The 15,580-nt window shown below is 41.6% G+C and overlaps 1 protein-coding gene across 3 annotated transcripts in view; it reads right to left on the bottom strand.

Moving 5' to 3' along the window:
- MYPN (myopalladin) overlaps window positions 1-15,580 on the bottom strand; it is a 63,891-nt gene that overhangs the window by 36,943 nt on the left and 11,368 nt on the right. Inside the window, exons 1-2 of one of the 3 annotated variants that reach the window (XM_056495294.1) lie at window positions 10,493-10,838; window positions 1,683-2,618 (exon numbers count right to left, since the gene is read on the bottom strand). In XM_056495294.1, coding sequence (XP_056351269.1) covers window positions 1,683-2,617 — 935 coding nt within the window. In that variant the 5' untranslated portion in view covers window position 2,618; window positions 10,493-10,838. Of the gene's footprint in view, window positions 1-1,682; window positions 2,619-10,492; window positions 10,839-15,580 lie in introns of those variants that run through there. The other 2 variants (XM_056495297.1, XM_056495296.1) reach the window with 2 other exon arrangements.

Consider the following 15,580-nt stretch of genomic DNA (forward strand, 5'->3'; position numbering starts at 1 on the left):
ATCTATTAGAATCATTCTGCCCTTGCCCAGCTCCACAGACACTAACCATAAACATTAGAAAACTCTTACCCTCCAAGCAAGAAATTTGGTCTGAGCACAGTTCTGCTCACAGTTCCACAACTGTGGCCAACTAGGAGCCCTCTTCACTCTTTTGGAACTTTGCACAGCAGATCAAAGATAAGCACTATTTTTGGGGAAAAAATGCTGCATTTTTTTGGTCCCCACGATTAGTGGTACACAAACCCCAAAGTACATTCTGTTTTCTGATTTCCTTGTGCTGTAGCAGTGACTAACAAGATCACTGGATGCATGTGAATATTTATCACTCAGTCAAGTGACGATTTTTACACCCTCTCTTAGTGTTACTTCTGCACATTGGTGGAGTTGAAGGAATCTTGGATGAACATGACAAAAGTTTTGTTAATAAATAATTGTGGTCAGGAAACTGTTCAAGGAGCTAACATTCCCAGCTTTTTCCTTAATTAATATAGCACAAACACAAGGGAGAGAGAGTTCAGAGTTCCCCCCCTTGTGACTTACCTTGTATTTTTTAGTTTAAATTGTGAACCTGAAAGCTGAGCCTGATCTTTTTCTTGAGCTTTAGCTGCTGGGGACTAACTTTCCCTAGGGGACTTTTTTCTTCCTCTCCCTAATTTCCTATGTCTGATGGGTGCTTATTCTACAGAAGTGTAGTAGCTCCTGTATTGAATGGCAATCAATTAAGTAGCTTATTTAATTAATCAAAATTAGCAAAATCAAATGTCAAAATAGAAATTTCCATTTAAAAGTTTCAGTTTTGTTTGGGGCAAAAATGGACCCAAGTTACAAAGATATCCAAAGTCATCCATTTCTGTGGAATCAGGTGGTACCTGAATTGGGTGTACAGGCATTCTGCTCATCCCTGGATATCTGTAGGATGTTCCTGGGTTCTCCAATCTGCCCTTGCAAGGCTTCTGTGACTTTACACTGTCAGCTTCTAATTCTGGTGACTGCTAAACACCTAAACTTGGATGACATGAACACCTTGTCACTTTTATGTATGTCAACAGCACAAACATGACTGCAGTACAAGAACAGTGTTGTGGCCATCTGGAGAAACACCTGCATTGAACATTGTGTGTTGGAGTACAGCCTGTGAACAAGCAATTCAGTGTTCACCTGTTCTGAACACAAGGAAAGCCAGAGTGAGTTTGTGTTCAGGTCCAGATACATAAGAGAAGATTATTTCACTTGTTGTCCTTGCATTTTGAGCTATGGATGATAAAAGGGGAAAAAATAATTTCTCACTTCCAGGGATCCTCCTGCCATTTTTATTATCCAAAGGATTTATCAAGGCAAATGCCTGGAGAAATAAGCAAGAGAAATGTTCAGAGTCTTGCTTTACAAGAGTGTTGTTGTTCAGAGTGTTGCTAATATCTAGGGGATGATATTTCGTGTTGTTTTCTGTTAAAAAAAACCCTGAATTTCTGGCACTGTTTTCTCTTTTAGTCATGCCCCTCTGTGACCTTAAGGTCTGACCACAATACAACATTTGTGATTGCATAAGCTTCACCAAGGGAATGCCTCAAAACTGTTAAGTAAAGCAGTGAGTTCAGAAGCATAGTATACCAAACAAGGTATGTCCCACCTGCACACACCTACCATTACAGAAATACAAAATGACAAGTGCAGAATGTGTTTACCTGACTTCAGGTGCTGGGATTCCTACCACAATGCAGTCCAATTGCACTTTGGATCCTTCAGGAACTTCCCTGCTCTTCAGTTTCTGAGTAAAGCGTGGTGGTTGTCCAATGGGCTCATCAGAATATACAGATGCAGATTCTGACTCTGTTTTCAGCTCTGCACTTGTTAATTGACTGACAGATTCCAGGTTTGCTGCCTGTTGATCTGTTTGTTCAAAAGTTTTCTCTGCTTTGTTTTCCAAGTCTTGAGGTGCTGGAATGGAAAGCCTTTCTCTGTTTTCTGAGGTGAGAGACAGGCTAGAGCTACCTTTTTGAGCAGACTTGTTCTTGGAATCAATTTTGCTCTTGTAGTTTTTGCATGTTCGGGGTCGTATTCTTTCAGAGTTGTGAGCTTTGAAAAGAGACGAGAGCTCCTCGATGAAATCTGCTGCCTTGTTTAGGAATTCCTTTTTGGATTCTGATTCAGAAGGGAGGTGGTGTTTCTTTAGATCTTGAGAGCTCCCTTTGGACCCCTTTGTGTTTCTGACATGTTCCTGACAAAAGTTGGAGTGCAGACCGTTGTCTGATGTTTTCAGAGCTGTAGACTGGGCCATTTGTTTGTGTTTTCCCGTGTTGTTCAGCTGATCTGGGGGGTGCTGTGAATGTGCCTGAAGCTCATCCTGTTTAGTTTCCAGTGGATTCTGATCAATAGCTTGTCTGGCCAGGTTTACGCTTTCATCAAGCTCCTCTTGGCTCAAAAAGGCAGAGAGATCTGGGAGGTCATCTTGAGCAGCTACCTCATCTGAATCACCAGAAGCATTGCCATAGTGGAAATTATGAGAAACTGGCTCTGATCTGCTTCTTTCACTCTTCCCTTGACGTTTAGTTTCTGCTAAATAACTCTCTCTCAGAAGCTGAGATATTGAAGTTGAGGTTTCTAAACTGTCGTCTTGCATGCTGCCAACAAAAAGGACAAATAGGACCATGCCTTATCAGTGGCAGTTTTTTGATTGAGCACAATGACAGGCTCTGAAAAGCAGAACACAACATTTTCAAACTGCACCTGTGTGCTGAATACTTGGAAGTCCTTGTAATACCTGAAGCATAAGGATGGCCTTGTGTTAAAGGCCTGCTTCTGCACATCCTGCCAGACACTTGCCTTTACCCAGTAAAATTCATCTTCTCCACTTGCTACTGTCAGTAGCCCCACATAAAGTAACTGCAAGTGTGGTCTTTTCTACTCCAAGGCAAAACTTCAACTACAGAGCTAATAACTGGGTTTCAATGTCAAATCTCCATCATTGCTGATGTGTGTTTCTTAGCTGAGAAACAATCTCATCAGAGAGATTAAGTGTTGGATATTTCAGGGACTGAAAATTGTTCAGAGTAACAGTACTTTAAAGTGAAGTAAATTTAGCTTGAAAAGCACTGAAGTAGTAAGTAAATGAAGCCTCAAAATCATAAGAGGGATGTGAAGAGGAAGGAGAAAGAACTAAAATATTCTATAATGACAATTTTTCATGCATTATAGGAAGCTATAATGGTGCTCAATGTTCCATAGCTTCTTAAATTCAGCATCATTTCTAATATGCTATTTAAAGTAAGTAGAGAACTATGTCATTATTAATTTAAAGTAAGTAGAGAACTGTGTCATTATTTGATGCAAACATAATTTGTACTACAGGGCTTTCAGAACCACGTTCTTAGGTCATCCTGATTCTGAAAAAATGTACCACATGAGATGAGAGCATCAGGAAGCCCCTGCTTAACCTGCATGCCTGCTAAGCAAAACTAAAGCATCCCTTTTGGTACTTAAGTAAGTAAAATTGTGTGGTGTTCTCCCTTTCATTAACACCAGAGCCATGATGCGTGCAGAGGGATTCACACACCCTGGTCTAATGAATATGAAGACAAATAGCTGCTCTTTACCTATTCAGAGAGCTGATTCCTCACAGATCCTGAAACAAGTGCATGGCTGTTTACTGGATCTGTCCCCAGACTATGCAGTGCTCATTATCCCCCTCCTACTTCATTTATGGTGTGCAAATCTTGCTGCACAAATGGTTTCAGGGTTCCTACCCCAAGCTGTCTGGTTTGTCACACTGCAGAAGGTTCTGTTCCTGTGGTGGCATCAAGAGAAGAGAACATCCATGCCCTAGCATTGGCCATCTCCATTCACAGCCTTGTGCAACAGCTAAAGTCACCAAGGAAAGAAAAGTTAAAAAGATAACTCTGCTGTGGAAGGCTTTGTGCTTTTCTAGTGGGACAATTGTCCCTGGAAAAGGGCTGGTTAAGAACAAATGAAGTGGTAATGTCTCATACTGATCCATAGAATGTGAGTGCCAGCCCTTATTCCCTATTTACAAAAAGGAAGGTTTCAATTTAAACTGTTTATATTCTTCTTCAGTGAATGAACTTACAACTATCATAATCTGATGTGAATTTTGAGACCTTAATCCCTCTGCTTGAGGTATATTTTTTATATTGAAATCCTTTTCCTTATGTAAATATTGGACATTGTAGATTTTTTGATTTTGCTTTATTTTCATAATACAAAACAAAGGAAATCACTAAGACTACAGAGGCACTCAATCAAAATATTGCTAAGTTTGTACCTGTATAAAGAATGAGAAATAAAATGCCATATAAATTATAGGCTTTTGAGCAGCCCATCCAGCCTGCAGCTGAGCCAGGGTATGTGATACTAACTGAACACTTGGCATTAAATTATCTGGCACAGTGTTGCAGTGAGGCTGTGGCACACAGAGAACATTGATTTGGGAAGCCCACACGAGATAATATTGTGAGCTGTTTCATGACTGGACAGAGTTTATAATTTAACCTCTTAAGAGTACAAAGAGGTCTCCAGGAGGCTTTAAGTTCCTGCTCAGTGGAATCTGCTTTTGCTTGTGCAGCTGTGCCACCTTGGTGAAGCTGAGCGTGTTTCAGGGCCTCTCTTAGCTTGTTTATGTGCTGATCGCAGACTATGTGCTGTAAAGGTCACAGCTAAAGCTACAGTTTCAGCTCCCAAGAGTTTAAATACATTCTAACATGGGGAGTTTCCAGCCTGGGAGACAGACCTGTCCCTTGAATGAACTCAGCCCTAGCACCTAGAACCTCTCAGGCTCTGGCTGATTTAGGACATCCAGCTCTTTGTAGCTTTACAGGACACATGTATTTTGTAGTGTATTTTTTGTATTTTACATAGCTGGAGAAGTATGTATTTTACAAGGTGGCAAAATTTAGCTGGCTGCATTTCTTGGCCACTCTTTCTGCAGCATTTCAGAATGGCACATCTTCATCTCAGTGTCTGTAAAGGTCATCAGAGCTGAAAAAAGATGATGCAGATCTTTAGAGAGCACTAGACTCTCCAAGTAGGGAAGGAATATTGTGTGATCAAAACCTGAAGTCAAATGAACTTGAAGAGCTCTTATAATGGGTTTGTCTAAAGAGCATATGAAAATTATCTGACTGAGGTAATTCCATTTTCCTCTGTTGCACAGACTAAGCACTATGTTTTAACAGAGGTTGTTAATCACAGTGTAGCTTTTCTTCAGGAAACCATAGTAAAGCAACTGTGTGTTCAGTGTGGTTGAGACCTCAGTCTGGGTGTATTTGAGACTTTGTTCTTGCATGTCTTTTGAGGAATTGAAAGCATTGGAACATGAAAGAAATAATTTCTCCTTATTTACTTAAGGAGTATTACTGCAACATAAGGAGCTACTCTCCAAGATGTGTTTAGATGTGTTTAGGCAAAATAATTTTATAATTCAAGCTTGAAAAACCTTAATGAGGAAGACACTGTTTGGTAGCAAAGGGAGAAAAACAAGCAGTTCTCCAGCAAAGGACCTGGAACAACTTCCTTCCTTCTGCCCATTGGAGCAGAAGAAGTAGAAGGGAGCAGAGTTCTCCTTCTAGAGCTGGGAAGCAAGATATTAATGAGAATGAATCTGATGCCAAATTCTTAATACTTAGAGGGCCATCACTTTTCTTTAGAGCTCACCCAGGGCCAGAATTTTATATCTAACTCTTCTCTATTTTCAGCTTGTGTAGAAGATGACTTTTTATTCTATTTTTAGTAATGAAGTAGTTGGGTTATAGTCAAATGTAGCACTTTGAGGCAGTGCTTGTCTACTGAAGTTTTAAAGTATTTTGAATTATTTGATATTTTTAATTGAATGGAAAATGTTAAGTTTCAGCAAGTGTTACTGTGAGGCTACCAGGCAATCCCATTGCAGTTACTAATTCTGCCTTGAGAGATGTCCAGTTTGTTGTGGTTTCTCTTTTCAAAGAGCTGTGCTCATTGTGTTGTAATTGCAGATGTCTCTGCTGAGCAGATAAATGCAGATAATGAGTTGAGCAGGCAGTAAGAAGGACAAATGAGTACAAACACAGTAGGCAATATTTTGTAGTGGCAATGAAAGCCAATAATTTTGCCAACTGGAGAAGTGTCATAATGCACCTGTATCAAGGGCAGGAATTGCATTGCTGGTTACAAGTAATGTCTCTAAACTGGTGTTATTTAGGGGGAAGTGGGCTGACTGGCACCAGCAGCCTGTGGTTCTCTCCTCTTGACTGGCTCATTACCTACAGCACCAAAGCACAGGGTGAGGGCAGCATCTTTGGCTTTCCTGGGACACCAGCTGCAGTGACCTTGGCCACCTGCTGTCTTGAGAGGCACCAGAAGATGCCACAAACAAAACTGACTCCATGAATTTCTTCACTCTGCTAACTCAGTTTCCATTAGGCAATTAATTGAACAAGCCTCGAGTTTCCAAGAGCTTCCTATGGTTATGTTCTCTTATTAGCCCAGAGATCTTTAGGATTAAATATTCACAAAGGTAGAATTAATTTCCTCAGTTTGTTTTGGCACTGGCTTGGCCTGAAAATCCTTACATGGAAGGGAAGAAATATTTGCCACAGGGGTCTTGCACAGTGTGACACCAAATACTTCCATTTCTTCTTGTTTGAATTTTCTTAGACTTATCCCTGAGTCACCACTGAAAGAATCTGAGCTTTTCCTACAGGAACAACACTAGTGAAATCTCAGCAAGCTTAAGGAAATCCCAGATACATCCATCTCCATTTTATTTGGTGAGAACAGCTTCTAATGCTTGATGCCCTAAAGATAATTTTTCAAAGTCTCCTTCTCTGTGTCAGAATAAACAGGTTATATGCAATCAGCAGAATTAATGCAAAAAGCATTGGGTCATCTTCTTTGGCTTTCAAAAGTTAAAAGGAGAAATTTCAGTGGGTACATGTTGTTCCTGTCTTAGCTTTTCCATCTCCCATTGCTTCTGTTGGGAGTGCTCTCTTGTGAAACCCCAGCATCAGAGCAGCAAGCAAACTGCAGAGAGGCACCTTTGTGGCCTTTACACAGCAACACCCTGCAAGCCCAGAACACCTCAGTGTGGAAACTGGAAAATTGAGCAAATATTAGAGGCTATGTCGACTTCATGATTGATTTAATGCACATAAATTGCATTTACCCATAGAGGGTTTGACATTTATGGGGGTGTTTTGACTGCAAACAGGGTAGGAGCTGACACAAGTGATGTGTCTTGCAGACACTGGATGATCACAGCCACATTCTCATGTTCTTGCAGGAGTTCTCACTTAGCAGTTGCCATTGTCACAGTTTCTGCTGCTGCCTTGTTGACAAGCTGTGGCTGTGCGAGACAGGCCTTGAGACCCCAGACACATTAAAAGTTAGGCTGGAGTAGAGTTCTGTGTGTTTGAGGGTGTGTGTACGAGATATTTTTAAAATAGTGTTTAGAAAACTGTGTACAAGAGGGTGGTTTACTTTTCTGGTTTGGACACTTTGGTGGCTTTGATTTCCATTCCCTGTAATGAGTTAGACAACTAAACTCCTAGTTCCAAGTAATGTAGTTAAATATGGAAAATGGAGAATCTCCAGGCTCAGGAGTGGAACAACTTCTCATGGAAACAAAATCCCTCAAAAATGGGATGGGATAAATCCTCTCTCCAGGCTGTTCTGCAGCAGACACTGCAAGAGCCCTGTGTGCACTTGGAGCTGTGCCCTGGCCCATGACCTCACTGTTACAGTATTAGACACCCTAAGCAGGAGGAAATACTCAACTCTGCTTCAAAGGAAAAAGCACATTAAGAGCTCTCTAACTATTCAACATTTCCTTTATACTCTCCTATAATGAAAAGACCTTTTATTTTTCACTCTGATCACAAGAAGTCTTCCTTATTTCATAATTTTGTCCCTTAGTAGTTCTCAAAATGAGAGCTGAGACACTTTATCCCATGTCTCAAGTCCTCTTTTCCTCCTCAGTGAATCTCCTTGAACTGCAAGGCAAACAATATCTTCAAGAAAAAACATCTCATTGAAACAAATACATTTTCAGCTGATTTTTAAATTAGAAGTTCAGAAGGGAAGACAGGTGATGGCTGTCTTGGAGGATGCTTCTCCTTCCTCCTCTCCCAATTACCTAGATTATCAGGACAAATTCTCATTGTACTTCAAGTGCTCACAATGTAGGACAAGTTTTTAATGGTTCGAGTAATGTTTATAGTCCTCTTTCATTCAAGCATTGCCCATATGAGAAAAAGTTCATAGGAAAGGCCAAAGCAATTGCAGCAGAGATCCACAATATGGAAGTCCTCAATGAAAATATAATTAAAATTATTTATTTCATTTATTACTAACATTTATTTATTCATTTTTCCTGGTTCAAACACAGATGCACCATTCTGCACACCTTTTTTCATGGCAAAAAAAAATCCATTTTCATGGATTATGAGCCAGATTATTTGAACTCAGTCATTCCTGCTGGCAGTATGGGTGGGCAGTGCAGAAATCCACAAATGCACATGGTTAAGGTCTACTGTAGTGTTTCAGCTTGGGACTGAAACTACAGCTTTTTGTACATTTTAGTTATCAAAAGACTTGTTTTCTACACTAGTATCTAAGACTTTTACTCTTTAAGGCACTTAAAACATATTCTTGCTTACTTACTTGCTTATATAAAACTTAAGCTTACACCTTTATTTCCTGTATGAGTGGCTTAATACACTCAATGCCTCCAAAGGTTTTAATTCAATCCCTGCATTCTGATCTCTCTCTGAAAAATTCAGAGAGGCCTTTGATTTACACAAAGTGGTAAATTAGATACAAAAGAAGTCTGGATTGCATTTTTCTCCTCAGATTTTCCAGTTGTGCCTTTCTTTTTTCATGGTCTCACTACATTTCTTTTTGTCTGCTGTTCTGTCTTTTTTATTTTTTTCAGCAGTCTTCCCTAAGAACATTGTAACATAAAAGCCTTCTTATTTAACTGTATTTTCAGACTGCAATGTTTAAATGAGATTTATATTCTACAGGAATAATTTGCCCATTCCTGTACAATATTCCTTTTTATGAAAACAAGCACTAACCCAGTTTTTTAAACATAAAAGTAAAAACTGATCTTTTTTTCTTTCCCCCCACCCCATGGTTTAAATTACAATTGAGGTTGCATTGCCCAATTACCTTTATGGTATTATGTACATTTTTAACAAATTATCTTGATGTTGTATTTATGTGCAAATATGCCTAGTCTACTAATTATTATCAGCTGTTGATAAAAAAAGATTCCTTCAGTAGCACAGCAAGACCTGCTGTAAAATCTCTAAAGAATGCACAGGAATAAAAACCAGCACAGAGCACACAGTTCCCCTTTGTGCTTGGTACTCTGCCATGTATCTAACTCCTGAATTGACTATAAGTACTTTTTGACATTTAAATATTATTCTGCTCAGCTACAGGAACTACCACACTTGCTATTGCTGTTTAATTCTATTAGCTGTTTCTGAAAGTAAAAAAAAGACAAACAAAGAAACACAGACAAGAACAAGGAAATATCCTGACCTTAGGAACCTTCAGGAAGTGTAGGAGAGGGAGAAGAGCAGAGTTGAAGTTTATGAAATTTTTCCATTAACACTTGCTGATTTTGTTTTCACTCTTAAACCCTAGAGCATCTTCACAAATATAAATCTCATGACCAAAACAAGATACTGCTGATAAAGTAATCAGTGTCTTTAGCATGATTTGTATAATGTTCTATTAACATATGCTCAGGAGCTACGCTGTTCTCTTGTCAATTGTTGATGTATTATTTGGTAAAACTTAACATGGGCTTCTGATTACTGCTTAATGTTGCAATATATTGGGCCAAACATTTGCTACTGACAGTCAAATACTTTTCTGAGAGAGAGAAAGAGAGCAAAGGAGATAGTGAGAGCTCAAGGGTGAGAGCTATGCCCTTCTAGCAGAACTGTTTCTGCAGCTGTTGTGTACATTAATCCAGAGAGCAGATCTCCCTGCACTAAATATAGCCACGGGGGTCATTTTACATGACAGAATAAATAATTAAATAAATAGAAAGCATTTAACTATGGGGGTCACATTAAATTAGGTTTGATTTTGCTTAAGAAGGAATTCCAAATTACGGCATCTCAGTTTAAGGCTGAATAGAAGAATGTGAATATTTCACTCCTCTGTTATTTCGTGAAGGGAGGATGAGCAGGAAGAGGAAAGAGTCCCAGCAAGGAACTTTTCAGGTCATTAGAATCTTGTTGACTCTTTAGAGGAGTCAGAGTGGCTCCGAGGGATTTTGAGAAGCCCACCAATGGCATCCAGGTCCTTGCTAACGCCGCAGAACGCTGTTTGTGCAATGCACATACCTCAGCATAACCTAAGGCACTTTAAAAAGTATTTGTTCCTGTATATGCCTTACCAGCTAAAATTAGCATTCAAATATCCATGCTTATCAAACCCTTCTGCTACACTCTGCAAAATCAAAACTAATCTGAAATGGAGGGATTACCTTTTGTAATTCCTGCAGATGCTGCTGCCCAAGCTGGCAGTGAGTAGCGCTGACAGTTATCCAGAAGTGCGAGGTTAAAATTAAGGAAGCGAGAAGATTCTTTGAGTCCTCAGGACCAGCAGCAGCTAGGAGTCCATGGAGTGAAGGAAGTTAACCTTGGTTATTGTGAGGATGGCTGTGAGGAGCTGGACAACCTGTCACCACCGGAGCAATAGCATTTGTCAGTTTGCAGGTCCCGAGTTATTTTGAGCAGCGTAAACCATGTGCCCGCGGAGCATTCCCGCCTCATTGGACAGGGAATGCAGCGCTCCCACTGCACCTATGGGCACCCAGAGCCTCTGCTCACACATGAACAGCCCCTATGGATGCATGTGGGGCTTTGCTGATTCATCCAGAGCCTCTGCAGTGGCGTTGTGTCGCTCTCGGCAGCTGCTTTGCACTTCAGCCTCTTCAAATTACGAGTTATCTCTCTTTGGTTAAGTCTCCATCAGAACTTGTCACAGGGAAACAAACCCCTCAGCTGGGAACAACAGAAGAGTTTTGCAGCTCCAAAGGCAAACTCAGCAAATGTGTGATTTAAATAGTAAAATATTCCTGACTTCTTTGGAGTGTTCAGTTTAATAAACACCGTGAAATAGTGCAGAAATCCTTCAGGATGACCTGTAACTACAGATGCTCACAAAGCTAGAACTTCTAAATTTGTTATTGAACTGTTGGAGGAGAAGCAATTAAAAGAGGCAATCGAAACTAAGCTGTAAATAAAACTGAGAAAAAAACACAGGTGGAATAACTTCAACACACTTGAACCAGTACACAGAGAAACCCTGTTACTATATAGAGTTTCATTGCTTAAAACCTTGACTGGCTAAACCTACTACATCACTTGGTAAACTCAGAGATGAGATTTTCATTTCTATTCTTCCTACACACCAGCAACAAAAAGTGGTCTGTAATTTTAAACAGTTCATCATTTCATTGATATTTTATTAAAAATTCTGTTCTGTTCTGATTTTAGGAGATTACTAAAGTATTATGCATTTATGATGGGGAATTGATATATAAGCCTTTTCATAGCTAATGATGTAAGAGCTGGCTTCTTGACCTTCTCCCAGCTCTCTCAAAACATGATCAAGTGAGCACCTGTGCTAGAAAAGGAGTTCATCTGTGGAATGGAGTTCTTCAGAAAGTTATTTTATGAGTCACAACAATATGAAAAGTCAGAGGGAAAAGCAGTTCTTTCATGTAAAGTTTCCTGATGCATTGCAGATACTTTTTTATTATTTCCTTCTTTTTGTAAAATGTTGTGGTTTTACCCCAGCTGGTAACAAAGCCCCACACAGCTGCTCACTCCCAACCCCTGGCAGGATGGGAGAGAGAATCAGAAGAGTGAAAGTGGGGAAACTTATAGACTCAGATAAAGCAGTTTAATAAATGAAATAGAAGTTGTGCACACAAGCAAATAGAAGCAAGGATTTCACATAGAATACAGAGTAAGCTGGGTTGGAAGGGATCCATAAAGATCATCAAGTCCAACTCTTGGTGCTGCACAGGGCTGTTCCCAAGAGTCATGTGCCTGAGAGCATTGTCCAAACTTGGGGCTCTTCCCTGGGGGTCCTGTTCCAGTGCCCAGCCACCATCTGGGTCAAGAACCTTTTTCTAAAATCCAACCTAAACCTCCCTTGGCACAGCTTCAGGCCATTTACCCAGGTTCTATCACAGGTCACCACAGAGGAAAGATGGTTGCTCTGTCCCAGGTTCAGAATCCAGCACTTTCCCCTGTTGAACTTCATGTGGTTGGTGATTTCCCAGTTCTCTGCCCAGTCCCTCTGCAAGCCTCCCTGCCTTCAGCAGAGTCAGCAGCTGCTCCCAGCTTTGTATCATCTGTAAACTTGCTCAGTATCCTTCCAGTCCTCTGTTTGAGTCATCGATGGAGATGTTGAGGATGGAGTCTGTGGAACCCCACAAGTCACCAGTCTGATGTCACCCCATTCAGTGTCACCCTTTGCACCTGACCCATGAGCTGGTTGTTCACCCATCCCATAACCTTTGTGGGATGGACATTTTGTCCAGAAGGATCCTGGGAGAGACAGTATCAACATTTCAGATTCAGATTTGCTGAAATCCAGAAAGATTCTATCATCAGGCTTCCCTTGATCACCTTGGTGGGCTGCCTTGTCACAAAAGGAACTCAGGTTTGATAAGCAGGACTCCTCTCCCATGAAGCTGTGCTGGCTGTGACCAGAGACTTCATTCTTTCAGGTGTTTTTTAGTGCCTCCCAGAATAAGCTTCTCCATCACACTGCCAGGCACTGAAGTGACACTGACAGGTTTAGTTTCCAGGGTCCTCTTTCTTGCCCTTCTTGAAAACTGGGACAACATTTGCTAGCTTGCAGTTAGCTGGGATTCCCTGCACAGCTCAAAAATCATAGAGAGGCTTTGCAATGACATCATCAGTTCTTTGTGGATTCTTGGATGAATCCCATCAGGCCCCATGGATTTGTAGGGATCCAGCTGGAGCAGCAGATCCTGCAGTCTCAGGGTCAGCTGGGAATTGATCATTTTCTCAGTCCAGCTCAAGAACCTTGGTCCATTATCCATGCTGATGACAAAGAATGCCTTCAACAGCTCTGCCTTGTCCATGTCCCTGTTTGTGAGGTGACCATCCTCATCCTGTAACAGGCTGGTGTTATTTCTACACTGCCTCTTGCCATTATTATATTTGAAAAAAATCCTTTTTATTGTCCCCTACAGTTCTGTCAGCTTCAACTCCAGTTAAGCTTTAGCCTCATGAATTTTATCCCTACAGTGACAAGCAACATATCTGTATTCTTCCTGTGTCTCCTGGCCTTGCTTCCACTGGGCATACACCTTCCTTCTGCCTCACCAGCCTGACTTCCAACATTTGGAAGCTATAAAGATATATGCCTTGCTTACTAATTCTCTGAACAGCCTGAAGTCTGCTCTCCTCATGCCTGGGGTTGAAGTTCTGCTGGCACTTTTCCTGCTGTCAACAGAGATTTTAAACTCAATCACTTCATGGTCACAGTGGCCAAGACAGCCCCAATGCCCACTTTGCTCAGGAGATCCCCTCTGTTGACAAGCAGCAGATCAATGAGGGCATCTTTCTGAGTCAGCTTCCTTAGAACCTGTTCCATAGAGTTGTCATCCTGGATTTTTAGGAATTTTCTGGCCCGGGTTGTACCAGTTAATTTCTGGCAAGTAGAAATCCCCCATAAGGACACAGGCAGTTGACTTGGGAGCATCCCTTAGCTGCTCAAAGAAAAATTTGTCAGTGTCATTGTCCTGCACAGGAGGTCAATAATAGACTCCCAGGATGACATCTGTGTTACCTGTTTGTCCCTGGCTTTTATCCAGGGGCTCTCAACTGTGCCTTGCCCTTGTGAGCTCCATGCATTCTAACCCCTCTGTGCCTTCTGCCCTGCCTCTCCCACCTGAAGAGCCTGTAGCCATCCCACAGGGAATTCCAGGCATAAGACTCATCCCATCAGGCTTCACTCATACAGTGATGTCAAACTCTGGGACTGGGCCAAAGCCTGGAGCTGCTCTCCTTTGTTCTGTGTTTTGTACTGTGTGCATTAGTGTAGAAACATTTTAGGTGCTTTGTAGCCAACACCCCATGAGGGAGACTGAGGGATCTGTAAGTGCTCCTTTCCTCAAGTTTTGGCACAACATCCCCTCCCTCAGCACTGGTGAACCTGCTTCTGTCCCCTTCCCTCTTCCAAGCTGGTTTAAATCTCTGTCAATGAGCCCACTAGCTCCTGTGCTAGAGCTCCTTTTCCACTCTGAGATTGGTGCACCCACTCAGGTGTCAGAGTAGACCAGCTGTGAGTAGATCTTCCCATGGTAAACAATCCTCACATTTTTCCACTGAGGCCAACCTGGGAGCCTGATGGATCTGCCTGTTCCTATTTCATTCCCCACTTCCCATGGTTGGGCAGGTTCATCCATCCCCAGGAGGAGAGTAGGGGCCCATCCCATGTAATGACTCTATATGTCCCTGGAATGTCCTTCTCCTCCCAGGTCTGTGCTGGGCCTGGCCCCACATGCTCTGGGACACCCCCTGGGCTCAGCTGTCCTGGCTGTGTCTCCTCTCAGCCCCTCACACCCCCTGGGCTCAGCTGTCCTGGCTGTGTCCCCTCCCAGCCCCTTGCTAGTGGGGTGGACTGAGAGACAGAAAAGCCTTGGCTCTGTGCAAGCTCTGCCCAGCCATGACCAGAACATCCCTGTGCTACCAGCACTGCTTCCAGCACAAACCCAAAGCACAGCTACTGTGGAAAAAAACCAACTCTGCCCCAGCAAAAACCAGCACAAAAACCATTGTCAGAGTACCTTATGAGCATGAGTTGTGGTGAAGATAAGGAAAGGTTGTGTAGTAAATTCAGCCCTTCTTTTGGGCACAGGTGAGGCATTTTTGTTGGGTGATGTCTGATGTAACTTTATACCTGGAATAGAGATCTTAGATATTCTTTATAGTGTGTGTAACAGTAGATGTGAGCCATACAGTGCTTGCAGGAATTGCCTGTTGATACTGTACCCTGTGCTGCTCTGGTTTGGACAGTGTCTGTAGATGTTTGGGCTACAAAGTCTGCAGCCTGAAAATGAAGTTCTGATGTGTCTGGTAATAATTGTAAACCTATGGGGAGTTCTGCTGAGATTCAATTATTACCATGGAGTCTTGCTGTTCGTGTGCTGTTTGTACTATTTGTGCATGATAAGCAAAATTATTCAAGCTGATAAAAAGATATGAAAAATTTCTACTTTAAGACAGAGTTTAAGATGCTAGAATTGCAAAATCATTGAATAATCTGAGCCACAAATAAGCTAAGAGTTATGTAGAAAGTACAGCATTGAGAAACCACAAAAAGTTAGGAGCCTTTACTGTGGCAGACAGACCAAGAGTACAAGGCCAAAAATTTCAGGAACCACAAAAGGTTGGAGCATACACAGTGAATGGGCCAGGTTTTGCAGAGCTGGCATTTTGATAGAGCAACCCCAGAGAATTTCAGGCTCACTAGTTTGTAAGTAACAGTCTAAAGCCCATAAAAATAATGTGGCTTCTCTATCTGC

The sequence above is a fragment of the Oenanthe melanoleuca genome, chromosome 6 (genome assembly GCF_029582105.1).
Source record: "Oenanthe melanoleuca isolate GR-GAL-2019-014 chromosome 6, OMel1.0, whole genome shotgun sequence".
In the NCBI taxonomy this organism is placed as follows: Eukaryota; Metazoa; Chordata; class Aves; order Passeriformes; family Muscicapidae; genus Oenanthe; species Oenanthe melanoleuca.